Source organism: Mchenga conophoros, linkage group LG18 (genome assembly GCF_057382185.1).
Source record: "Mchenga conophoros isolate Kocher_MC1m ecotype Shallow Benthic linkage group LG18, M_conophoros_male_GT1.1, whole genome shotgun sequence".
In the NCBI taxonomy this organism is placed as follows: Eukaryota; Metazoa; Chordata; class Actinopteri; order Cichliformes; family Cichlidae; genus Mchenga; species Mchenga conophoros.
In genome coordinates, this window is record NC_140543.1 from 10,153,452 (window position 1) to 10,178,783 (window position 25,332).

The 25,332-nt window shown below is 40.2% G+C and overlaps 2 protein-coding genes across 5 annotated transcripts in view; one reads left to right on the forward strand and one right to left on the reverse strand.

Moving 5' to 3' along the window:
• The first annotated feature begins 2,981 nt into the window (after window positions 1-2,981).
• LOC146553229 (uncharacterized) lies at window positions 2,982-7,115 on the forward strand. Its single transcript, XM_085253439.1, has 5 exons — window positions 2,982-3,091; window positions 3,254-3,486; window positions 3,570-3,691; window positions 4,306-4,408; window positions 5,358-7,115. The coding sequence occupies exons 1-5, from the start codon at window positions 2,982-2,984 to the stop codon at window positions 6,311-6,313; spliced, it is 1,524 nt and encodes a 507-aa protein (XP_085109565.1). The 3' UTR covers window positions 6,314-7,115.
• A 1,041-nt stretch (window positions 7,116-8,156) lies between these two features.
• The window catches only part of tesk2 (testis associated actin remodelling kinase 2), a 36,612-nt gene continuing 19,436 nt past the window's right edge, over window positions 8,157-25,332 (reverse strand). For all 4 annotated transcript variants that reach the window (XM_085253436.1, XM_085253435.1, XM_085253434.1 and 1 more), the window contains exons 7-14: window positions 21,484-21,630; window positions 20,161-20,243; window positions 17,868-17,952; window positions 17,521-17,604; window positions 16,584-16,670; window positions 14,364-14,502; window positions 12,187-12,717; window positions 8,157-10,814 (exon numbers count right to left, since the gene is read on the reverse strand). In XM_085253436.1, the coding sequence (XP_085109562.1) occupies window positions 10,525-10,814; window positions 12,187-12,717; window positions 14,364-14,502; window positions 16,584-16,670; window positions 17,521-17,604; window positions 17,868-17,952; window positions 20,161-20,243; window positions 21,484-21,630 (1,446 nt within the window). In that variant the 3' untranslated portion in view covers window positions 8,157-10,524. The remainder of the gene's footprint in view (window positions 10,815-12,186; window positions 12,718-14,363; window positions 14,503-16,583; window positions 16,671-17,520; window positions 17,605-17,867; window positions 17,953-20,160; window positions 20,244-21,483; window positions 21,631-25,332) is intronic.

Sequence of the window (25,332 nt, forward strand, 5' to 3'; positions counted from 1 at the left end):
TTCCCCTGTTTAACTTCCTGAGTGTCTCTCCTTCTCTTGTGCTTTCTCTCTGTATTTGGCCCTCTGTTTCTCCGCCTCTGCTGAGTAGGGAAATCAGTTCATAGTATCTGTACAGTTCATCTATTTCCCTCACATGCGCTGCATTTGTCTCTCTGTGGGCCGACCTCCATCACCCTGACTGAAATAAGTAGATCTGAACGTACCTTAAAGATGAGGGATGAAATCTGATTACATTTTCTTCCATTTTAACAGTTTTACATCATTGCTACATATAAATATAAATAGATTCAGTATGTCAGTGAAATCATAAGATAAACTAAAGCTAGTCACACTGTGCCAATGAAGGAGAAGACAAACACATGAGCAAGAAAAGTAGTTCAGAAATGGTAAATGGCCTGTATTTATATAGCGCTTTACTAGTCCCTAAGGACCCCAAAGCACTTTACATATCCAGTCATCCACCCATTCACACACACATTCACACACTGGTAATGGCAGCTACATTGTAGCCACAGCCACCCTGGGGCGCACTGACAGAGGCGAGGCTGCCGGACACTGGCGCCACCGGGCCCTCTGACCACCACCAGTAGGCAACGGGTGAAGTGTCTTGCCCAAGAACACAACGACCGAGACTGTCCAAGCTGGGGCTCGAACCGGCAACCTTCCGATTACAAGGCGAACTCCCAACTCTTGAGCCACAAAGAACACGAATGCACCACAAAGTAACAAAAGAGTCACAAAGCACTGCAGAGAAACATAAAAAGTCTAGTTGTTTGTGTGTGTGTGTGTGTGTGTGTGTGTGTGTGTGTGTCTACATTACACACTGTGTTGATGCTATTCTTGCAGTATCCTGTTATTTGAAATAAAGCCCTCAAAACATTATGTTTATGATGAGTTTCTGTGGACCTGCTGGACTTTTTCCCTTTTACAGTTCATCACAGATGGTTTCTACTGTAAAAGGTTTAGTTGTAAGAATCCCTGTTAAAGCAGATAAGTGTGGAATACTTATCACACCTGATTGTTCTCCGACTGTTTTTCTCTATAGATGGTTTACCTTCCTTTACTTATTTGCATCTCTGAGCTACAGTTTTGTAACTTCCTGTATTTTAATATGCTCCATTGCTTCTTCAGCTGTTATCGTGCAATTTTCTTGTTGTATCATCTCTAACAAATTGGCACAACATAGTCACCACTTATAATTCACTCTTAGGTCATAAGTAATGGGTTTTATATCAGTGCTTTATGCAGTGTTTTAACAATAACCTTAAATTTGCCAGGTTGTGCACTTGATTAATATTGCACATGTAATTGTTGGAAAATCTTTTAGTTAGTCTTGTGGATTTTAAGGTTTTGTATTTGCCAGTAGGTTATTGAGCCAGTACTCTGCAAGGCATTCCCAAAATTTATGAAGGCTGTAACTAAGAAATTACAAAGTGGTGGAGTACAAGAAGGACCTGGATTCACCCATCAGAGCTGGGACAGGCTCCAACCCCACTGCCACCCTGAACTTGATAACCAGAAGAAAATGGATGGATTGTTATTTCTTTTTGCTTTTTGTTTTCTTGCAACTTGGTCATTTTTATGGGGGGGGGTTAGTGTATATTTGCTGGTTTAGCCTCAGTTTAAGACTGTGTGTTTTATTTAAAAAACAATCTATTAATATTATCTAAATTTGATTTCTTATGTTTCTTTTCTTCTTGCCTCCTCAAGATTTTGTCTTCGTCGTGGAATTCCCCATTTAGTTACTTTCTGTTTTGTTTTGTTTTCTTAGTCATTAGTTAAACTTGTTTTGTTTTTGTTCTAATTAGTTTCAGTTGCATCTTGTTTACCCTGGTGTTTCTATTATACCTACTCATGTGGGTTTACATAACCCCTCCTTTGTCTCTGTTAGCCTGCCTTTGTGTGTTCCTGCATCATTCACGCCATGATAGTTTTTATTTATTTATTTATTTTTACCTTAATTGCATAACTTTTTTCAGAATAATTTTATGTGATGATTAGACTATAGAGAAAAACCAGCATACAGGACAAATTAAAGGAAAAACAAGGAAAAGTGTGTTAGTAAGGTGCTGGGCCCCCGCATGCCCACTGATTGACTGTACAAGTCTCATGAACTCTACTGGACAATCACCATTCTTCCAAAAGATAGTATATAAAGACCAGTATAATCCTCACCATCCTATAAGAGTTGATTACAGGGTGAAGCCGATCACTCATAACAACTTAATGCTTATTTGCAGTGAGCTGTTTCATCTAAGGTGGAGTGTCTCGAAGTTTGGACGAAAACTTAGGGATAAAACCTGGACAGAGAGTGGTTTATATTAGTAACTGTAACCCAGTGTTAATGATGTTTTTCTTTCTCTATTTTTTTGTTATCATAATTTTTTCACTGCTTAAATTGTCTGTTACATTTCTTATGGCTTTCTTTCTTTCTTTCTTTTCAGATGTGTTCATAAATGCTACAGGAAGGTTAAGTCTCTTCTTAGAATAATAGTATTGAAACAGCAGAAAAATGCTCCTTTGGCCATATCAGCCATGCTACGCACACTGAAACTACAGAGAAAGGAGGAGCTTCTTTCCTTGTGGCTTTTGCGGCCCAATCACTTTAATCTTTGCACAAAATGGGCATGACAACCTAAACCATGCCTAAAAACGAACCCTCCAAAATGTAAAAGTCATATTACACATGTAATATGTCAGACATCTGTATCTCGCAAAAAAGTCAGTTGTTGTACGTACAGTTAAGTCCATATCTGGCTGTTTATAAAGGTAGTAGCTAGGTTACAGCATATTGTAATTGGAGTTAAACATAAATAATAAATAATCATAATAAATGATTATTATTAAAACAAATAATAATCAGTCACCCGCAATCACACCTGCTACACGCGCAGTGCGCTTGTATGTAATAATTACGGTAATAGCACAACGTCACTTGTGGCTGCAAGTGAGTTTGGTGTGTCGTTTAAGTACTTCCTGTAATGGTGGAAACTACATTTTTAAACACGCACAGACGCATTTATCAGCTTGTTGTTTTTTGCATGAATTTTCTAGGAGGATTCAGTCGTGACCTTCTGTCTGGATCACAGAGGTACTAAAAACAAGCGTCCCTCTAGCATACGCGGAAGAACCTGCAGATACTTCTGCCGCTGTGCTTCGGTGATGGATGCACTGCTCTAATACTTTCACACAGATTCACACACAGCACGCGTAGACGTGTGCAGCTTAAAACGTTTATTTGTGCTGTAACAAGGAGCCGAAACCAGTGCGAGATGGAGAGCTGCGACTTCCAGAGTCAGCTGCTGTCCGTCATGGAAGTCCTGGCCAAGGCGGCTGTAGCTGAGATAAACCGGCGTGTGGACCAGAGCTGCACGGTGCTCAGGCTGGAGGTGAGCCAGAGCCGGCGGGACATCGACCTGCTGAAGAGCAAGTGTGAGGTGATGGAGGCAGAGCTGAGGAAGAGCCGGATGAGGGCCAGGAGAAAAGGTGGGGACACCTGCCTGAGAGATGCTGAGGAGTCACGTCTTTGTTGTTTATAACTGACAGTTTTGTGTGATCTTCTCTCTTAGTGTTTAACAATCCATCAGCGGGGAGATTCTCTCCTCTGGTCAAAGTAGTTCTCAACAAAGAAACTCAGAGCTCACATTGGGACACGCCGGTGGAAGCTCAGGCTCCAGATCAACCCCAGCAGGTAGGATACGGCTATTATACCAGTGCACCATATTATCCCATTCATAGAAGTTCCAGAAGTGAGAGTGAGAGACAGAGCCTTTAACTAGAAGAGCCCAATCCCCTTGTGGAACCAGCTCCCAGACTGGGTTCAGTTCAATTCAATTCAATTCAGTTTTATTTATACAGCGCCAAATCACAACAACCGTTGCCTCAATGCGCTTTATATTATAAGGTAGACCCTACAATAATATATACAGAGAAAAACCCAACAAGCATATGACCCCCTATGAATGGCAACAGTGGGAAGGAAAAACTCAATTTTAACAGGAAGAAACCTCTGGCAGAACCAGGCTCAGCGAGGAACCAGTTGCTTTAAGGGAGTTTTTTTTTTTTAAACCTATATCCTTAAGATAGAAACACGGGAAAGTAAATTAGAATATATGTAATAATTATTTTATATTGACTCGTAAGTACAAAACTTTATAACTTTGTGATGTTAACCTTATTTAACCTCATTGTAGATGGGCTAGAGCTCTACTAGCACAACTTGCATATAAGCACTGATGCATTTGCTTGACCACGCAGTGCATGTGTCATCTTATTTAAGCACTAACCCTGAGCCTGCTGTTGCAGTGTGCTGAGGCCGTGGAGCTTGCTAATGGGCCTGATCACATACGGATCAAAGAGGAGTGTGCAGAAGAGGATATGTGGAAAAATGATGCAGAGGACAGACCGAGTGAGTCCACACCTTTAATAGTGAAGAAATAAAACAATGTGATGTTTAAGAGGGACTTTTCGTTCAAGCACAAGGAATACTTCACTTTACTCAGATAAGCTGTAAAGGTAAATAAATGCACTGTTTATATACAGGTCATAAGATGAGAAGCCTGAGTCTGAGTACAAATTAATATGTATGTGTGCTAATGTGCACCAGAGCTGATGCTACACACATGGTTCAGTTTACAGACAAATTATTGTCTAGGTTTGCAGTTTAACAGCATTGCACTGAATTCAAAGCCCAGGATATGATCTGATAAGAATTACAACTATAAATTAATTTCAAATGAGCCAAATTGTTATTTGCCGACTATAAATCAGGGATGTCAAACTCAGAGGCCAAGTGGGTCAGACCAGTGAAACTTCCCTTTCTATTGGTGCAAAGAGGTTTAACTGCCCATTTAATCCCTGAGATATCACAATATGAGGAAAATGAAGCACAACTTTACCTTTACTTTCAATATATGATAAAGAAATGCTGCTCTGCTTAATAAAATAAATCTATCAGCTTGACTCTGGGATTGAGTTGCAAGAAATAAATGTGTAAAATTATCATTGTTCAGACTGTCCTGTAGTTATAAAGCAGAAAGTTTTTGTCCACATTTATGTGTTTTACTGTGGAAAAAAAACAGGAGATTTTCTCTAATTTAATAGTTTAATTATTACTTAATTACATTGGTGTAATATGGATAGCCACAGGGAAGAGCTTTAATAGTAGGGCAAGCTGTCAAATTTATGAAAATACAGAAATATATGAAAATAAATATGAAAAATTTACACCCTCCTTTACATTTTCCAAAGCTGTCCAGTGGGGTGACTCTGGAGACTTGGCCTTATGTTTGACACCTTTGCTCTAAACGATTAAAGGTTTTATTAAAGGCATCTCTCTGGTAATGTGCTCTCTTTAGTCTCTGGAGCCGAGCATCAGCCGTATTTCGACACAACAAAACCTGCCCAAGGCGACAGCTTTGCGGAGCTTTACCACTCGGCTGAAAACCCGGCCCTCTCTGAAGATCTGGTTTCCCAAGTAGACGGCTACAGCATTTTCCCAGAACAGCAGCTGAACAGCGGCCAAAATGATATCGAACTCGTAGTGAAACACGAGAAAGAGGAAGAGGCGGATGAGGACGCAGCTCCACTCGGTTCAGCCCACACGTTTGTGACAGAGACAGCTGAGGGGCAGCTGTGGCCATCCAGCGTGTGCAGAGACACGGGGGACCCAGGTGTCCCGTACACCGGGCAGCAGTTTGAGCAGATTCCTGCTGCATTTGCATCTTCAGCCCTGTTGCATTTGGAGGATGTGGCACCCAGAGTTCACTCTGTTGGGAAATTTAATTCTGTTGTGCTGAGTTCCGCACGAGTGAAAAGACGAGGCAGAAGTTTGGGATGTAAGAGGCCACAGTCAGAGGAAGGACAAAACTCTGCATCTCAGATTAACTCCACAGATCCCACCTTGATTCCTCAACAGTTACAGAGCTGTACTCAAACGAGTAATCCAGACGAGGGCCGGACTGGGCCGAACCCCGCAGGCCCCTTCGCCACACACAGAGTTGGAGGCAGTTTGAGCCTGGCGAGGAGGATGAGGACGCCCTGGAGGTCCGGGCTCGGCGAGAAGCGGTTCAACTGCACGTACTGCGACAAAAGCTTCACCAGGTTCAGCCAGCTCAAAGAGCACCTGAGGAGTCACACGGGCGAGAAGCCGTTCAGCTGCATGCAGTGCGGCCGGAGCTTCACCAAACAGTGCAACCTCATCAGACACGCGGTGGTCCACAGCGGGGAGAAGCCCTACGAGTGCTCGCTGTGCGGGAAGTGCTTCACCCAGCGCTCTAGCCTCAAGTCTCATCAGAAAACAGCACACTTATAATGTTTATTTTATACAACCGCTGCCCATGTGGAGAACTTAATAATTGGTTTTGTTTTTGTGATGTTACATATACACATAATTTTAGACTGAGTGGTACAGAATTATAAAACTACAGTCAAGTTTATGGCCCGGCTAATGTGTTTCCATCAGGCGCCACACAGGCTGCATGGAAAAGATGGATTGTGGAAAGTTGTTATTAAGTGTTTTATCTTTTTATGTTTTTTTTTTTTTTTTTTAGCCAGCTGTGGTGAGTAAAGGGTGGAAATAAACTCATCAACTCCTCAAACATGCCCCGTATAACACATCTGTTTTACTCCAACTAGGAACAAATTTATTCAGTGAGACATAAACTCAGTGTTTATGAAATGTTTATTGAGGTCACAAACCGAGTAAAACTGAGTTCTTTTTTTTATAGTCGCCCTCTACTGGCTTTTAAAAAGAATGCAGGTTTAAAGCACTTCTCCAATGGCTTAAAATTCAGACCTGAAGCATATGTCAATCTTTCATATACAGTCTGTGATCAGACTGCAGAACTAATGCTAGCTTCAGTCCTTTTAATCACTGGTTTCAAATCACCTTAAAGACTCATGAAACGTAGCTTTATGTGTTAATCCATCAGCCTTAATGAGAGGCTAATGAAAAGCTAAAGAGGCTTTCTACCTGCCATTCTTCTCTCTTCATCTTCAACCGTGTTGTTGTTCCTAAATTACCAATTTCATATTCATTGCCTTTGTTATTACATGTAACTTATGTTAATTTAATCCTGATAAGTTTTTCCCTGCGGAGCCCAAACTGCAAATTTGAAAAGTAAATAAAGTTGCTCTGCATTTGAACTTGGTCCTTGAACACATCTTTGAACACATCTCAGCCCTATCAGAGATTAGATCGGTGTCTGGTGTTTCCATTAAACATCAAAGTTACTTGTGCTGGAGGTAAATCAAAGAAGTACCAAAAAACTGATGGGCCGTCAGAGGGTAGAAGAAGAGATTGTCTGGCTCTAACAAAAGCAGTAATCCCTGCACCCCCCTCCCCTCCCATTTTGTTGTTTTTACATTTTCAAGCACAATGTCAGTGTTTTTATAAGCTGGAAATCATTTGATTATAAATTAGGTATGTTTTAAATAACTTCTTACAACTGCAAACTAAAGTAGGAACTGTGGTATGTTTAAACCTCTAGGTTACATTTTTACAAACAGTCAATCGAGGATTAAGTTTGATTTGAATTTTATTGAATGTTACTGGTCATAAAACAGAAAGGCGACCTCTGCAGGCCGTACCCCGCCTCCCACCCTGTGAAGCTGGGATAAGTCTCTCGGCCTATGACCCTGAACTGGATAACCTGCAGATGGACGGCTGTTACAATAAATACATTTCAGTAAACTGAAAGAAATGTAACCAGATTAGACTTGAAGGATTTTGGAAAGTGTCAGAACTGCTTTATTTAAATATATGACTCATGAGAATTAAACTAACCATCTTTTGGCATCGCTTGTCTTCAGTCTCCGGGCATGGAAATCAAATTGGGAAGTTTCATTTATTTTAGAAACAGATCTCGCTTAGGATGGTGCAGTGGTCAGCACGAATGTCTCACAACAAGAAGGTTCCTGGGTTTGAATCTGTCTAGAGTTTCAATGTTCCCATGCTGCCCGTGTAGCTTCAGGTACTCTAGCTTCCTCCTCCAACTCAGTGATGCTTGTTAGGGTTATTGGTGATTATAAACCGATTAAAGACTGACTGGTTGACCTTTTCTGAAAGCTAAAATAGGCTCTGGAATCTGAAGTGTGAGTTCTGAGGGTGACGGGAGTCATCCTGAAGTAAGACAAGAAAAACTCAGGCAAACTTGTTATTCAATCAGAAAAACAAAAAACATCTTAATCTGTATTCAACAAGGCAAGTACCACAAACATTTTACACAAATATACAAAGGTAAGACATTACTTTTTTCAATATAAATATGAAATTAGATCTTTTATCCTGTAAAACTGTGATAAAAGTTGCATAGAGGAGTAGTGATAGGACAGGACTCTATATATCACTCTATGTGTGCATTTTAGTTCTTATTAGAGGGATCAGACTGAGATCAGCAGAACGCAACAAAAGCCACACAAAGGAAAAAATATCGGCGTTGATGTTCAACACTATGAATCTAATCTTTATGAGCCATTTAGTTTGTACACAGAGCTGTTCGGATAGACATTTACAAGGATTTTAATACTCATTAAGGTGGAGATGGAAAAACTAAAGACGACTGATTCAAATCAGACATTCAGTGGAGTGTAAAGTACAACAAGTCACAGGGTCTCATAGTTCATTAAACAAAGCGAACCAAATGTTAGCAGCTTTAAAAAAAATCTGTACTGTACGCTGTAATTATTCAGTTTTACCAAATAACAACTGCATTTATTTGCGGCACTTCCTGTTGCCTAAATGTTTTCCCTCCACTAGAGCAGAAAGTCACCATGAAAGACTTTGAAACTCCAGGTTATGATGTTAAACTGGAAAACATATTTACACCCAATCATCAACTGAGTCCTTTAAGTAAAGTGATTTCAGTATCAGCAATGTTAAAACAATACCACCATGAAAAGTTTCTGACAACGCACAAATCTGTAAGGACTGTTTGATAACACTGTTTGTATGACTTACAGTAATCCTGTTTTTTTTTTATAAGTCTGACGTAAGACCCGTCTTTCTATAGTTTACCAACATTTGCTACAATTATCAACCTTAAAGTGGATTTAATTATGCTTCAGTAGCTTCATCCTGTAATACTTAATCAGAAGAGTAAAGTGGGAAGCAGGTTGTTACTTCAAACCCATCACACACTGGATGGTTCGTCTGCTAGTAGAAGCACTCAAATATTATGGACGGATTATTTAATATTATTATTTTATCTTCTTTTTTCTTTTTTTTTTTTTTAAATCAGTGGTGAGACTTGGCAAACTCAGAAGTGATAAATTTTTGGAGTACGTACAAATCTAGATGCGGGAATTTTTGGAAGGATTTATCACCAGCGAGAGATGGCGAAAAACTGGAAACTTTGCATCAAAACTTTACATGATCAAAACTGGGAGACAGAGTTGTGATATATTTTTGAGATGTATATGAAGCTAGATCCAGATATCCTTCTGAATCCAGGGATAATTCAGTGCATAGCGTGGAAGGATTTTCAGCCTTTGTCGTGGTATGATCTCAGATTTGGCTTTTTATTTAAGTTTTGCTCTTTAAAATTTGCATCGTGTGGCTTTAAACTTGTCTTGAGTTGGAACACATCCAAGTAAATAACCTGTGTTTTGGCTTGCTTCTTTTTTGGAGGGACTGTTTTGGAAATCTGGCCTGACAGATGTACAAGACATTTATTACAATATCTATGTTTGCCTACAGAGGGTAGAAATAAAAAATGCTTAGACTGGCTGGCTTTCGTTTGACTAGTTTATCTCTCCTCTTTTTTCTGTACTTTAAAGTTAGCGGGCTAAAAAATGTCAAAAGAACAAGAAATGTTCCTGAAAGATTTCAGTCGCCTGACACCAGGTTGTTTTTTTAAATTGGCAGGAATGAGCAGTGAGGAACCACCCTTTTCCCAATTTCACAGAGAAATCACTGACAAACCCTTAACTCTGTCACCCTTTTTCTCCTGGGGGAGAGATTAAACATCGGTCTCGTGAGTGCTTTTAGGCACGTTCTCATCTGAATATCAGCGTACGGTCTTGTAAATCTGATGCGGGGGTTTTTGATTCAGTATAAGCATTTGTTTCTCAATGAACACAAAAAGTATCAAAACCTAAACACAACACAATGGCTCTTCAATACCTCTCCTCATAGACAAAACACTGACTAGAGGAAAAAGAAAAAAATCTACATCTCACAATATTAAATACAAACAACCTTTTCAGAAAAATAATCTCTATGCAGAGGGTCCGTTGTGTTGATAAAAAGCTTTTTGTGCTATTGCTGACTTTCACACCTGGGTGGAAACTTTGAACAATAATTATTTATCCAAATCAAGTGTGCTTGATTGAGTCAACAGGTGATACATTCACTTGAAAGATCACAATCAAGTGATTTTTCCTTTTATCTTTTATTCTCCAAAAAAATTTGAAATGTGTCCAGTCTACTTTTAAAAGCCGTTTTCGGCTGCCTCTGTGGAGTCAGAGTCCTCCCCGCTTTCTTTTCCACCACCTCAGTGTGTTGACGCATTTTGCGCGGGTGCATTACATTGGGCATGTGTTTGTCCCCCGTTCCCATTCCTGCTCGTCCTCCGGGCTGCTCGAGCAGTCCATGGCCTCTCCACTGTCTCTCTCACTGCTGGGGATCATCGGAGACCAGCTCTCCCTTAACGAGTCCTCCTTACTTCCCTCTACCTCCCCGTCGTCCTCCCCTCTTCTCTGCCCGCAGTAGGGTGGGATTTCAACCACGACATATTTCTTCGTCCAGCTGCTCAGCGCCACCTTTTGCCGGATGTCATTTCCCATTTGGCCTGCATCAGACCGTGAGTTAGTACCTGTGAGAAAAAAGAAAAAAAAAGCCGAAAGAGTAAGGATAAAAGGTTACAACAAAAAGACTGCTGTACTTGTAAATTATGTTGAATTTAACTCTTTGTAGCTACAATTTACAGATGTCCATTAATGTATCATATATAGGTAATCATAAAGTTACTGTTTTGTAAAAAGGACAGCAACAAAAATAGTCTGTGTGTGTGTGTCTGTCACATCCTTCATCCAAGCAGCATCAAACTCAGCAGTGCACTTAACTCGGGCTCCTGATAATTCATCAAACCAAATCTGAAGTAGTTTGGATGCAGTGTTGTTGATCAGATGAACACAGATTTCTCACACTATGAGTAGGACACACGTGTTGATCTATGGCTAAACTTAAACTTGTGTAAATAGGGTAAATCGGTGACACTAAGTCATGGAAAGCTACTATCAATTACATGGCTGCTCTATTTGACTGCCACTGGAATTTCCTGTCCGACATTCAAAGTGCATTATTATTTTGAGATCATAAAGGACGACTTTAATAAGGTCACACACGGCGTCTGCAGACAAATATTGCCAGTTATTCATCACCCTCATGCTTATCATTTAAACCATGCAAGTTTCCAAACTTTAGCTACTAATTATGTGGGACCATTACCATAGCGATATGGTAATGGTCCTTGTTCCAGTGTTCTTTGCACTGGAACTCAAATAGTTTTCTTATGCATCCCAAAAGATGTACACTTAAATAATCGCATTAACTTGTCAACCTACACTAAAGGAGCAAAAACTGATGAACGAGGAAACTCGCCCTAATAATTACAGACTGTTCTGTTCCTGCTCCTGCAGAATGAGATGGCCCACACCGTTTCATTTATATGAAACAGACGGAATGAAACTGACTTCACAGATGATGACTCATGTCTGTTACAGTAACCTAAAAGTGAACAGGTAATGTAATAATATGACACATATGGTTTGGTCGTTACTGTGGTCATCACTGACAGAAGATAACGTGTTATCCTCTTATTTAAAACCTGCTCAAAAGCAGCACTGAACATGAGTTCCTTATTTCTGGTTATCATCACCTTACTCGCCTCATGTATGGTGCACTCTTAGCTGAAAAGAAGCATATTATGAGTTCACAATCCTCTAGCTTAGAATTTAAACCGCAAAGCAAAGAGTTACTTACACACTCAGCAATTAAAAATGTTATTTATTTACAATGCTTGCTGCATGCTACATGCAAACTGCTTGGTTAATCACAAATGTCCCTGACATGTCACTTCAAAGAGGGACCATTAGCCACTAAACTAAACTAAAATCTAATTTTAGTTGATTGTTTTCTACTTGAAGCTCATCTTTTATCTTTCCACAAACATTCGCTGAGCTCACCTAGAAGAGTTGTGGACAGCTGACTGGAGTTACAGTTAACAGAACCGTTGTTGGTGCTAACAGCAGCGGCGAGGTGGAAGATCTCAGAGCGAGGAAGCTGGGGCGATACCGGTAAGGAGTGACACTGTCTTCCTGGCAGCTGCTGCCAGTAATAAGACGCCTCTTGTTGGGCTCTTCCGGGCCCGAGAGCACATGGTTGGTTACTGAACACACTTCCAGGTGGCGAGTGGAGGTCAAACACCAGGGAGAAGACAGACTTGCTGGGCACATCGTAAAACTTAATCTTCCCCCCGCACAGATCTTCTCGGGCTGTAAAAGGGTTGATCTTGCGGGCTTTGGAGGCTCTCTTGGCAGTAGGGGGGTTATAGTAAGGGTCCTGGACATTGACTTTTCTTCCTGGCTTGCAGGAGAAGACGTCCGATTGGCTGCGGCTGAGCCAGATGTTTCGTCTGGGGCGGGGTGATTTAGGAGGGATTTTATCGTTCTGGAAACCAAGAGGATTCCCTCGCTTGAAGCCTTGGATCTTCTCCCCTTAAATGAAGAGAACAAGAGCTTTCTGTGATCATCTTACATAAAATCTACAGAAAATACAGAAGTGTATTTCAGGGTTTTTTTTGACATAGCCATACAGAAGGTGAAGCAGGAATATTTTAAAACCACTAGATGGCAGAATAGGCTAAATGTATGTTAACAGTTTCCCAAGGCGCTGCATGAGATTATTTAAACAGACGTTTTCAGTGGTGTGGTCGGGTTTAATTCTCGCAGCGCTGGAATCATGGCAGGATTAAGAAACCGTCTCGCCGGTGGTTGTTAAACATTGTTCAAAAACAAAGGGTTTACTCGTATAAATATTTTTTAAAGTTAAGTACTGAGACGGTTCCAAGCATAGCATAAATATATCTAAAAATACGAGCTCCTCTCAAAGCTTGTAGTGGACCCCCAGGTGTCTCCTTTATTCCAGGAAACTCTTTTTACTCATGTGGACTAAAAAAAGGCTCCTTTGGAAAAATATTTAGCTTTTACGTTTTCGTTATGCAACAGAAACATTTCCTACTGTCAGGGCGATCCTGGTCTCGGGAAACATTGATGTTATCAGCAGAGAGAGGGAGATGGAGGAGGTGGAGGAGGATGATGGGTACATAGAGGGGAGGAGGAATGGCGAAAAGGAAGTTTATGATGTAACAACCAACAGCTGATGAGAGGTGTCACAGTCAGGCCCTGTTTTCCACACAGTAACAGCTACATGAGGGATCACCCTCATGCCAGCAGGCTAAGACTGCGTTTTATATGTTCTGCCACCTTCATCGGATAAAAAGAAAACAATAATCTTGACAGCTGTATAAATGTTTTATGTCACAGCTGTGACATAACATGTAGTGGGGGGGGGGGGGGGGTGAAGCTCTGGGGCTTGCCCAAACAAAATCATTACTGGCTCCTCGTGACTCCATGATGTGTCAGACATGCAGGCGGCTCTACGCGGGACCAAATTAGAAGTGAAACCTGGGCCTGCATGGATTAAGTGTCTCAAGCAGGAATGTTGATCTCTGACCAAATTTCCTCTTCTACCGTGGATGAAGTTTATATTTTCAGGAATCAAAGTGATTCACGGTTAGAGCTCTGGGTCAGTGATAGGGACACTCAGATAAATGTTAACATGATGCACTTTAAATAGCTCGCTTGAGTGCGATAATAGTGAATACAGACGTCAGTGAAATAAGGGCTATTACATGGCTGAAGCTGTTTGGAAGGAGCAAAATCTGGCCTGAGCAAGCCTGGCTGTATGTTTAGGGTGAGGGCAGTGTAAACAGCACCTTTGTAAGTGACCGTTTGCTTTGAGATAAGATAAGATAAGATAACCTTTATTAGTCCCACACGTGGGAAATTTGAGATGAGAAGCACTGTGGTGTTAGGAGGAAAAAGAAGAGTTGGATTGGACATTGGATAAATGGTGAAATAGTTGACAGGCTGAGAAGATAAGACAAGCAGAGTCTGTACTGTTGTAAGTGGCAAGGGTGAGGTGAGGGAAATTTCTGTTGCCTTGTTTGCTTACAGTTTCCCCTCCTTTCACCTCCCCTCACAGGAATTTACAAGCATCTTCGTGTAAATAAAACGACGTGGCCTTTATGGACTGTAAAGCTGAAGTTTTATGTGAGAGTGGGAGGGGGGGGGACTGTTACCTTTGGCTATGGTTTTCTTGTCATTGTCCCCAGTGAGCAGGACACACTCGTGCTCCATATCTTCAACTTTAAGGCGTGCGAAAATCTCCTCGAGGTGCCTGACGAGGTCTGAGAAGGATGGACGGAGTTTAGGATCCATCTAAAGGAGAAGAAAAAGGAGATATGGAGAAGGCTGATAGTGACAGTAATAAACATTATCAAAGGTTGCACTTTGTAAATTATTTTCTAGGTAAAGAGAAACACACAAACAGAATTGCATTTATCTTAACATGAAAACTGCGTTGATTATGTAACAGTGTCATAGTTCACATTACATTACTCGATGACACCAAAACCCTTAAACTGTAGTTTACAGGTTGGTGCCATAGTGGCACAAAGAAAGGACTGTTTTATAATATTATTGGCACTCTAGTTGGGAAATGTTCAGTTGCTCAGCAGACTGTGGTATAAGACTAAGACAAGTAGTAAAATGAACATCTGAGGTCACTATGATTTTCGACTGTCCTTAGCAATAAAATCTAGTAATAAAATGTTTATTTTATGGCTAAGAATTAGATTTACCTTTGGGTGGTGCCAGCACATACAAGTACAATCATATCCTTACATTAAAGGCCATGAGTCACCCTATGTGACAGAAATGCAAACTCAAACGTGCTTAATATTTTAATCATATAGCCGTTGATTAACGTTTGGCTCTAGCTAAAAATCCCTATGAGAAAATTACAAAAAATTCCCCTATGCAGGAAAGCCCCTCCTTTCCAAGAATAGTGACTGACTGAATTTATGAGGATAGAAATGTATGAAATGAAAATGATAAAGCTGAGAGGCAAAATAAAAGCAAGAGAAACAAGGGGAGGCAGATGGAAGAAGAAGAAATTGGCAATGGACAGCTGGGATGAAATACAAAGTGTGAAAAAAATGAAAGTGTTGCTAAAAGATGATATTTAACTGTCAAAGAAGTGCAAAAGAAGTCGCAAGGAAATGCCAGAAAGAGACAGACTTGGAAACAGACTTGAAGAAGAATAAGGATGATAAAAGCAAGACAAGAGATAAGGATGAGAAGGGATAGAAGAGGCCTATCTAGTCTTAATCAGCAGGGTGCTGTAAGATCTTTAATGCTCTCATCATCTGTGGTTGTAATTAACTTCAGTGAAAAATAACTCGTGTTTTCAGTTCAGTGATCATGTGAGTAAAACAAAGTAGCAAAATCTCATTTAAAGTCTATAAGCAAATATATTTTATTTTATGGTTTCATTTACTTGCTGCTTATTCTAGATACTTTTACAACAAACCAGTATATGACTTAAGAAAAGCAGAACGTGCCAAGTGAGTGGCTCTGCTTTTAGAGAACAGAACCCCTTCTGGAGAGGAAGCTAAATCCGATTATTCACATAATCAGATTGCCCCTTTATTTCTGAAAAAGGGAATGAACGTTACTTAACTAATTAGAAATAAAACAGTCGAAACTCCAGGACAAAGCCAACTGGGAAATGTTGTCTCAACATAGCAGAGTTTGTGGTAAACACATTATAAAAACAGACTGAAGCCTCAACTTTATGAGCTACTTTAAAGCTACTGCTGCCTGCAAGCTGTTTTCTCACAAGCAGACAGTGGGTGTTTATTATCAGTGAACTAGTGCTAACAAGCACATTTATTTTTTTCTATTGAATTTTAAATATTTAACAGTTATGTTTTGTTTACTTCCTGTAAATGCTGGTCAGAGATAAGCAGCCCTGAATGTTTGTTGCACAAGATGGAAAGCAGAGGATTGGAAATCGATAAGCAATGACCACGTACATCTCCCAGTAAACAACATGTTTTTATGCTTAAAATAAACCTAAGCTGTTTATTGGACTTTAAAAGAGCCACTTTAAATGAATCACAGTTTATCTCATGGGTTTTGATGAAGTCGCTCATTTCACTTGGTCTGAAATAAACTATGTTAGCTTCTCTACCATTATTAAGCCAACTTTATTCCAATTGGCTGCTGGTTGCAAACACAAGGACTGAAGAGCAGGTGGGTGGGCCTCAAATGGCTATATGACAGATATCTGCTCTTTTTTTGACATCATACCGATTTAAATAGTAGGAAAAAATTTAGAAACAGAGCCTTTAGAGCAGCCTGAAGCCTCACAGACACTACTTGGATTATTTGAATCCTGCTTTTTAAAGTTTTATTATTTCTGAAATTTAAAAAATGAGGTTGTATAATGGACTCACATTGCAGCAGTTAAAGGCCAGCTGGAGGAAGTCAGGCGGACAGTCTCCAACCATGTGCTGGAATGTGTGATAGTCCAGGCCGAAGTTCTGGTCAGGAGGGCGAAGCGAGAGGGACAAAGAGGTTTGAAATACATGAAGAACAAACAGGAAATTCATATTCTAACAGTGGGATAAAGACGGAGACTGACAGCACTTCAGCAGATGTTTGACATACTGTAACTCAGCTGCCAAAGCCAGCTTCGTGTCAAACTAATCCCTCTGACATGATCCTGCTGGCTGCCAAGTTTTCTTTTGCTTTAGACCATCAAGAACTAATAATCAGCTGCTTTATTATTAACTTGGATTCACTTGTAAGCCCGGCTTAAGGGCACAATTCACACTGAAATGCAAAGGATTACCCTTTTGACCAGTTATCATTCTTAATGAATTCATGCCAACTTGCATACAGTAGATGCTTGGTAAGGGATTTTAATGTTAAACGGTGTGCAAAACAAATGTACAGGTGATCAAAGTTTCTGTATTTTATTAACATGCATTTCATAATTTTAATGCCAGTGTAAGATGCTACTGCAGTTATAAATAAGACTGAAAAGGGTGGTTTTAACTAACTTGAACAGCTATATTCTGAGCCTTTTACATATTTCACATCATAAACGGTAAACATCGGCCTTGTGCAAAGAGAGCCTGGACATAAGCACAATGAGAAAGTTCATTAGATGAATAAATAGTAAGTATTTGAAGTTCACTTATATTTTTCTAAAATGGGTGGGAAAATGGTTGACACTCATTTTGTTCTGTGAATAACTGTTTTACTGTGTACACATGGTGAGAGGCACGGTATAGCAACAAGATTAGTCTGTGTACAGTGCAAACATGTAGACTTAGTACTGCAAGGTCATGTGATCAGAAAACTGATGCGAGGCAGATGAGCAGTCACCTCTGTGCGGGGAAGAAAGTCGGGGTCGGCCTGAATCCTTGCGATGATTTCACACAGGATTATTCCATAGGAGAACACGTCGGCCTGAAAACAGATCGACGTTAATATTTACACACATACCCGCAAGAGCAAAGAAAGACTGCTTATAAAAATATAAAATTGCCCCTTCTAACAATTCAGATCAGAGTAACTGCGAATTATCTGCTATTATTAACAGTTCCGAAGATTCAGTTTCCATCGGGGTTTGTTTAGGTTTAATCAAAACTATTGTAACAATGTCTAATCAAAGTTTATGTTCAATCCAGTCTGAGGCCATAGCAGCACTGGCTGTAAAGATAAACATCTACCTTCTCATTGTAGGGTTCATCTCTCAGCACCTCCGGAGCCATCCAGAAAGGAGACCCAACCACTGAAAGCTTCTCTCCTTCAGCGCTAAACACACCATCACAGACACAGAATAATTTATTATATTCAACATGCCATCATAGTAAAAAAGCCAGAAAATGTAAGAAACTTTGCAGTTTTAAGATTAACCTAGAACTCTGCTTTCCTGCTTCACTGATCTAAAATATTTTTACAGAGTTGTTTTTAACTTGAGGAAGGCAAGAGTGAGTGTAGAACGAGGAAGAGACCTGACCTGACCATGTTCACAAAGTGGGTAAAGGAAGTATGTTTAATACAACATGAGGCTTTATATTACCCGTGTGCTAAAAAGTAAAAGCCTCTTTGAGTGCATTAGCGGAGTAAATGGATATAGAACATCTGTGAAAACATGCAAACTCTAACCTCACCATTAATGCTGAAAGGTACATGCAGCTTGTAGAGCAACATATGCTCCCATCCAGACCATTCCTTTTTCAGAGATTGCATATTTCAGCAAGACAATGCTAAAAAACATACTGCATCCATTACTGCAGCATGGCTTTGTCATAGAAGAGTCTGGACTGCAGGCAGGCTGATTTTTACCAATTGCAAACATTTGGTACATCATGGAATGAAAAATACAAAACAAGAACACACAGTATTTTTGAGCAGCGAGAATCGCATATCGGACAAAAAGGGGACAATATTTCTCTCACAAAGGTCTAGCAGCAGGTCTCCTCAGTTCTCAGACACTTTCCAAACTGCTATTAAAAGAAGTCTATAAGGTCTATAAGATTTACAAATAACCACATTCTATTCTAATTTACTACCAATGGTTTTTGGTATTGACTCTACCAGGCAGACCTTTTAATCACCTTTTATGACATTTAAAATGATATAGTAACATTTCTCTTAACTCTCTAATTCGTTCACTTAAATGACCTTTGCTTCATACATTTTTAAACTGGATTAAGCAAGCCAAGATTCATCATTTCCTGACAAACTGCACTCTCCCACTTAATAATAAATAATAACGGGAGTGGCTACTTTCAGCACAGTAACACCCATACATGTTTACATATCCACATGCATAAAGCATTACATAAGTTATTATTTGGTCTCTATGCACAGCGCTCCTGAATATAGTTTAGAAAAGACAAAACAGAGACACTCCTTTACTCTGCTGCAGGATTAAAAAAGTAAAACCCGGCACTGATACTATCCTACTGTTATCAAAACACTAAAGAAGAGAATGTGAAATGTAGAGGCGGCTGTTAATGTTAGTGCCTGACCTATGTGTCAGTAAATAACCCTGTGAGTGATATGAGGAGGAGGAGGAGGAGGAAGAAGAGGAGGAAGACTCTGAGTTAGCTGTAACAGCAACAACAGAAAGGTACAAAAATAATCATGTGGAGAGCAGTAATGAACAAAAAACAGGCTAGAATATTAATCTTATGACCTGCAATATTCTCTGGCACTCATTACAATGAGCAGCATTTGAATGGAGTAGCAATATGATCATTTATTCCTGACACAAATGGAAGTGTGGTGCAGATAAATTAAAACAAATCAAGACAAAGCTAAAAAGGCTACCCTGCAAAGACATCATCCCAGTCAGTTAAATTACATAAACCAAACTATGTGACACACCTAGAGATGTTAGTAGCCACTACAAGCAAGTATAAAACTGGTCCAATACAGCTTTGAAGTTTGATAAACTTTTTTTAACCAGATAAAACAAGCGAACGGATATCTCAGTTTGGTTACGTACTAGCAGACATCAGCCTTGTTAAACTTCAGTTTTGAGTCATCTGTCTTAAAATCAATCTAATTTTAGATCTGGGGTTTTGAAAAGAAAAAAAGAGCCTGCAGTTTTACCTACTAAATGTGCTTCTGTTCATCAGTGTTTTCCCTTACTCTTTGTCGATCAGTACGTGGGGTACGTGTGGTTTTTGACAGCTGTAAATTACTGAGTCTAGTACGAGGTGGATGAGAAGAGCTGTGACGCAAACACGCTAAATGTAAAAACTAAAAACAGTGAGTGAATGAAAGGGTACAAGGACAGATCAAGCTAACGCTGGGTGATAATTATCAATGACTTCATGGTTACAGCCGGCCCCTTTTACAACACAATTTAGATTCAGTGTTAGTATGAGTAAGCACGACTGTAACACTGGTAGAAAACCAGAAGCACGGCCTCCAAATGCTGTTTATTATTTTTAATACTAGTTATGATCCAGGTGTAAATATGTGCTGAGATCAGTGAGTCCTCCTTACAGATTGGTAGGGATCTTTTCTGCCAGGCCAAAGTCTCCCACCACTGCTGTGTACATGCCGTCATCACTCTTGATCAGGCAGTTCTGTGAATGCAGAAAGACACGTTTGCTTGAGGAAGTTGCATTAAAAAAAAAACCAAAAAAAACTTTTGTGAGCTAGTAATACCAGTCCAAACCTCTACTTCCTCACCATTACTGTACATGGTGTTGCATCTTTCCTGTTGAACATTCCTCTTCAGATTAAATTAACAGGCTGTAAATATGCCGTTTATTGAAATTTCTAATGCACATGCACTTCTAACTTTGTCTGCACACCCCTGTGTAACTTAACTGTGACATTTAGTAGTCACAGCTACCCAGACTGGCATATAAATAAACTGTGAGTACGTAGAACATTAACATTCAGCTCTACTGACTGGAGTAACATACGACACAGTGAGTGCACAACTAGATTTCTATCCTGCCTTTATAAATGGTACACCAACATGTTGCTCTGTAAACTACAAAATAATTTCTCCAATAAAGCAGGACAGTACAATAAGAGGAGAGAGTCTTTAGAACAGTGCATAGCTTTAACTAAATACAAAGCAGACAATGTTGCTTTGTTCATTTACTTCCCCGACCGGTATGAGTCCAATAGACTCTCTATTAATTTGAGGAAGTATAATTTGCAAGGCTATGAGTACACATATGACCACAAAAGGCTTTTCTTGCGTGTCGCGTTTTCATCTAGTCCAGTGGAAAATTTCACACGCTTTATTTTTTTGCAGGTACTTATTATTATTATTTTGTAAACAGGTGAAGAGCTAAAAGCAAAGAGAGGAAATAAATATGATTTTACAGCAGAGTGCATACTGCTCATGTTCCCTCGCTGCGCCAACATGGCTCTGGATCAAGTTGGAAAACTAGAAGCTGCTTGGTACAAAATATCACATGTGACAGTGTTAGCAGTCTTTAGGTTCCACTTATTCCTAAACCTGCTGAACTCTTTGTAAACTGTGTTACAGGGACACACCTGAACATACTTTAAGGTTTCTAAATAACACTAAGAAAGTCTTATGAATATTATCCTGGGATGAGAAAATGGAAAAAAAATTATCTGTTTAGTACAGCTAGTATTTCATTATATACTACCCCACAGGAAACTCATAAAGAAGCCAAAGTCAAACATTTTATATTGTTCTCCACACAAAAACACTTACAAGAAATACACCACAAGGGTTCTAATCTGAAGATGTCCAAGTGTTCATTTTGGGGGGATATAAGCAGACCATTTTTAGCTCCCGTTTCACCTCTTAATGACACAATTACCCATTTAGCTAACCTTGGAGGTGAGGTCCCGGTGGAATATGCCTTTAGAGTGCAAGTAGGCCAGACCGCTGGCGATATCACAGGCTAATTTCACCCTGGTTGGCCAGCTCAGGTGTTTGTTGCTGTCCAGAAGTTGCTCCAGGTTCCCACCATTGATGTACTACAGGAAGAGAAAGACACATCTATAAATTAACTGGTAAATATCAGATTATTTTTAAACAAGATTTACATTCAGATCTAAAATAACCCTGAACAAAGTAGGGCACAGAAAATTGCTTTTAAAATGCTGAAGCTCGAGAACAGACAACGTGCAATATGGTTTCAAAATGTGCGGAAGAACAAATTATTTCATATTATTGGTATTACTGAACCAGGAACTGCTTTACTATGCTTGAAAAACAAAGCATTTCCTTCCTACACAGGTCATTATAACAGTGAGATGGGGAGATATCAAATTCCTTTCAGTGGAATTAGATAGAGTTGGTGTGAATACTCCAGTCATGGCAAGATAACACTCCCTGTTGCCAGCAACAGAACAGAATGACTTGCTGGCTTTACAATCCATTAGTCACAGTGGTGCAATCACACTCACCATCATTAAAATACAGAGGTAAATTCAAGCTGCACAGAGGTTCTGACTAATCATGTTACTAGCTGCTCATTTGACAGCTCAGAGTAGAGGACTGATCAGTTGGATTCAGTGACTACTGACAGCCTGCTTGGTGGGTTAGGTAATGTATCGACCAACTGCCTGAACAAAATCTGGCCTGCAGCCTGTTCAACTGGCTGGCAGAATGGCTGGTTTCCTTAACATGAATGGGAACCATCTGCCCACCGTGTAGGCGAATTAGTAAACCTGCTCCGTGGGTTTAAGCTATGCTGGGGCCTTCAGTTTGTCCGTCAGCTTTGGTCCAGAAGAACGTAGCTGACCTCGGGTCTTGCATGCAAAGACCTTCTAATCCTGTCACATATCAAAAACAACTGTAGTTAAAACTGTGAGAGATGAGATAAGGAGTTGCTCGGGTTTAACTGTGGTTACTCTATGACTGACAGGAGTTGAATTAGAGCAATGAGAGCTGAAACTGTACTCTACTTCTTAATGCAATAAATAAACTGGGCTTCTAGTCAGATTAATACCAATCAAGCTGAATCTGAAACTGAATATTAGCCAGATCATTTCAGGGTTAAGTGTCATAAAGGTTTAGATTCCAAAGCCCAACATAAATTAGATAGGCCAACCTACAAATCCACATCACGTAAAACTGAAGGAAAAAAAATGAATAAAGAATGCAAATTATTTTGCAAAAATATGTAAAAACTGTGTCCTGTCATCAGTGACTACCAACAATATTCTTCACATACGTTTGCTGAAATGTTTGTCTTAACCTCCACAGCTGATAATTCCATGTACCGGACTACGGTCTTTCTCAATTTCTACAGGGGATCAGCAGAGGTGCTTTTTGTGCCTTTGGATGTTTGTGGATTTCAAGCAACTGGACGATTGGACCCAAAATATTGAGCTGCCTGCGGTCTTTTACCCTCAGATATACTGTGACACACATGTGCACACCGCTTCAAGATGTCAGAGGATTACAGTATTTGTCCAGTAAATTCCTCAGTAGCCACAGAGTTCAACATCTGTTGTCTACGCCTGATTGGAGTTTCCAAACAGAGAAACACAACAGGAGAAACCCCAAGTGCAGTCAATTAAAAAGAAAAAAAAAAAAAAAAGACTAATCCAACTTCCCTGCTTCGCACAGTTTATAATCACACCAACAGAATACGCACAAAGTATGCCTAGTCAGAAAAGCAAATCACACGATTTTACAGAAGAGTGCACCTGTCGTGTAAACTAAAAGCAAAGTTATATTTTAAAAAGCCTCTCACTCATGCATTGTGTATTTCCCGGAATTTACCTCATCCTGTTTATGGAAGTACTGATGCACCAAACTGATCATTAAACATGGCACGTTTGGGCCATGCAAGTACCGAGTATGATCATTTAAGATGCAGTGAGCTGAGGAAATAAGAAACGTATGGCTGGTCACAACAGTTCTGGAGGACTGTCTGTGTTTCAGGTTAAAAAACCTGGAAAGACTCAAACAAAGAGTTCTTGTTTGCTGCCGGGAGCAGCTTCAAACAGCAGTATAATCCTGGCATGGGTCATGACTTACCATTAGCCCAGATTACGATTGCAGAAGCAGTTCATATAAGATGCATTAAAATGAAGCTGAGCAGAAGCAGAGCAAGTCTTTGAGGTCTAGATCACTGTGCATTGTGCTAAGTCTTCAAAGGATAGTTTGCCTGTGAAACAGTAATCCAGTGCAGATGCCAAATACCCACATCATGCAACGATTCCTTTTATTATATCCTATATTTATCCTACATTATACCCTTTATTATAGCCTATATATATATATTTATGCAGGTCCAAGATACTATTTCAGGAGGACCCTGGCCAAGAGGACAGCGCACAGCACAATGTCCAAAACATATTTAATAAAATATGAAGGTTAAAACCAATTTCAGTGCAAATTGAGGAGAAATTATATTAACCAAGAGTAGCATTTTCCTGATCCTTTAAAATTGACTTCAAATCCTCCACCGTAACCAGTTCTGAGAATTCCAGGCCCTTCTTTATATACTTCCAGGAAAAACAGACAAATTTAAAAGTTTTTGTCTGATTCTGTTCTTACTCTGTGGAGAAACATTTATCAAATATATAAAAGCAAAAGCCTTCCTGATACACGTGTATGCGCAGACGTAAGAGGGAACCAGGAGGGGAAAGTTCTATATAGAAAGAATCCAACAGGAAAGTTTGAAGACAAACTTGGCGGCCGCTTATCGGGGCCTGGAGCCTGGGGCTCGCTCGGGCCACTTCGGAGGTGGGGTGCCCCCGGCCTCTCGGCCTGGGGCTCCTCGGTCACTCAGGCACGGCTGGCTGCCGGCGGAGCTCACGGGCGCGTCACTGCAACTCCCCCTGGCTTCTGCTCCGCGGCTGCTGAGTGAGCCCTCATCTGGGACTCTCCTCAGCTCTTTCTGGGACAGTGGCGCGGCTGCCCCTCTGTTGGTCTTCCTTGGTCTCTTGTGTTCTGGGGGCCTCTGGATGTCTGGAGTTTTGATCTCCTCCATACCTGCTTCATGCCCTGGAGGACGGGGCTGTGGCCCCCCCACACCCTCTAGCAGATCATTACATGAAGGAACGTTTAAAAAAAAAAAAAAAAAAAAAAAAAAGCGCGTCCATGCTCACAGGTGTACACACGGGTGATCACACCCACAAACTACACCCTTTTTGGCTCCTACCTCAAAGCACACTGTGTTCTGTTGATCTTATGTGCTGCACAATAATGTTTAATATTTAGTATTTACTGTCATATTCCCATATATCATTGTGATGTTGTTTATTCTATTACTCTTGTTCTCTTCTGCTTGTTTTCTTTTTTCTTTCTCAGCAGGTCCAGGTGATCGATATATGCATTTTTTTTTCTTTCTTTTTTTTCTGCCCATTCTGTTGGTTTTTGTCTTTTGCCCTTCTCCCCCGTCCCTCTTCTCAGCTGTTTCTCTTTCCCTCTTTCTTTCTCCCCTTCTTTCCCCCAGTCAAGTCTGTCCCGTATTCAGCAAGTGAAAATAACATAAACAATAAAAGGTGAATCAAATGGACCATTACGGCAAGGCTGGGATGGTCAATTTGGTAAAGTAAATCCGTTGGGCATCTTTCTTTGCCTTTAGACAACAATTCTGATGGCAAAAGAGCCAAACGGGACAGGCAAAATAAAATAAAATAAAATAAAATAAAATAAAATAAAATAAAATAGACTTCAAATCCTCCACCGTAACCAGTTCTGAGAATTTCAGGCCCTTC

Excerpts from the sequence above, each read along its gene's own strand:
- LOC146553229 (XM_085253439.1), top strand. The coding sequence starts at position 2,982 with ATGGTGGAAACTACATTTTTAAACACGCACAGACGCATTTATCAGCTT. Across the intron at positions 3,487-3,569 it reads GATGAGGGCCAGGAGAAAAG|TGTTTAACAATCCATCAGCG; the intron begins GTGGGGACACCT and ends CTTCTCTCTTAG. Across the intron at positions 3,692-4,305 it reads CTCCAGATCAACCCCAGCAG|TGTGCTGAGGCCGTGGAGCT; the intron begins GTAGGATACGGC and ends CTGCTGTTGCAG.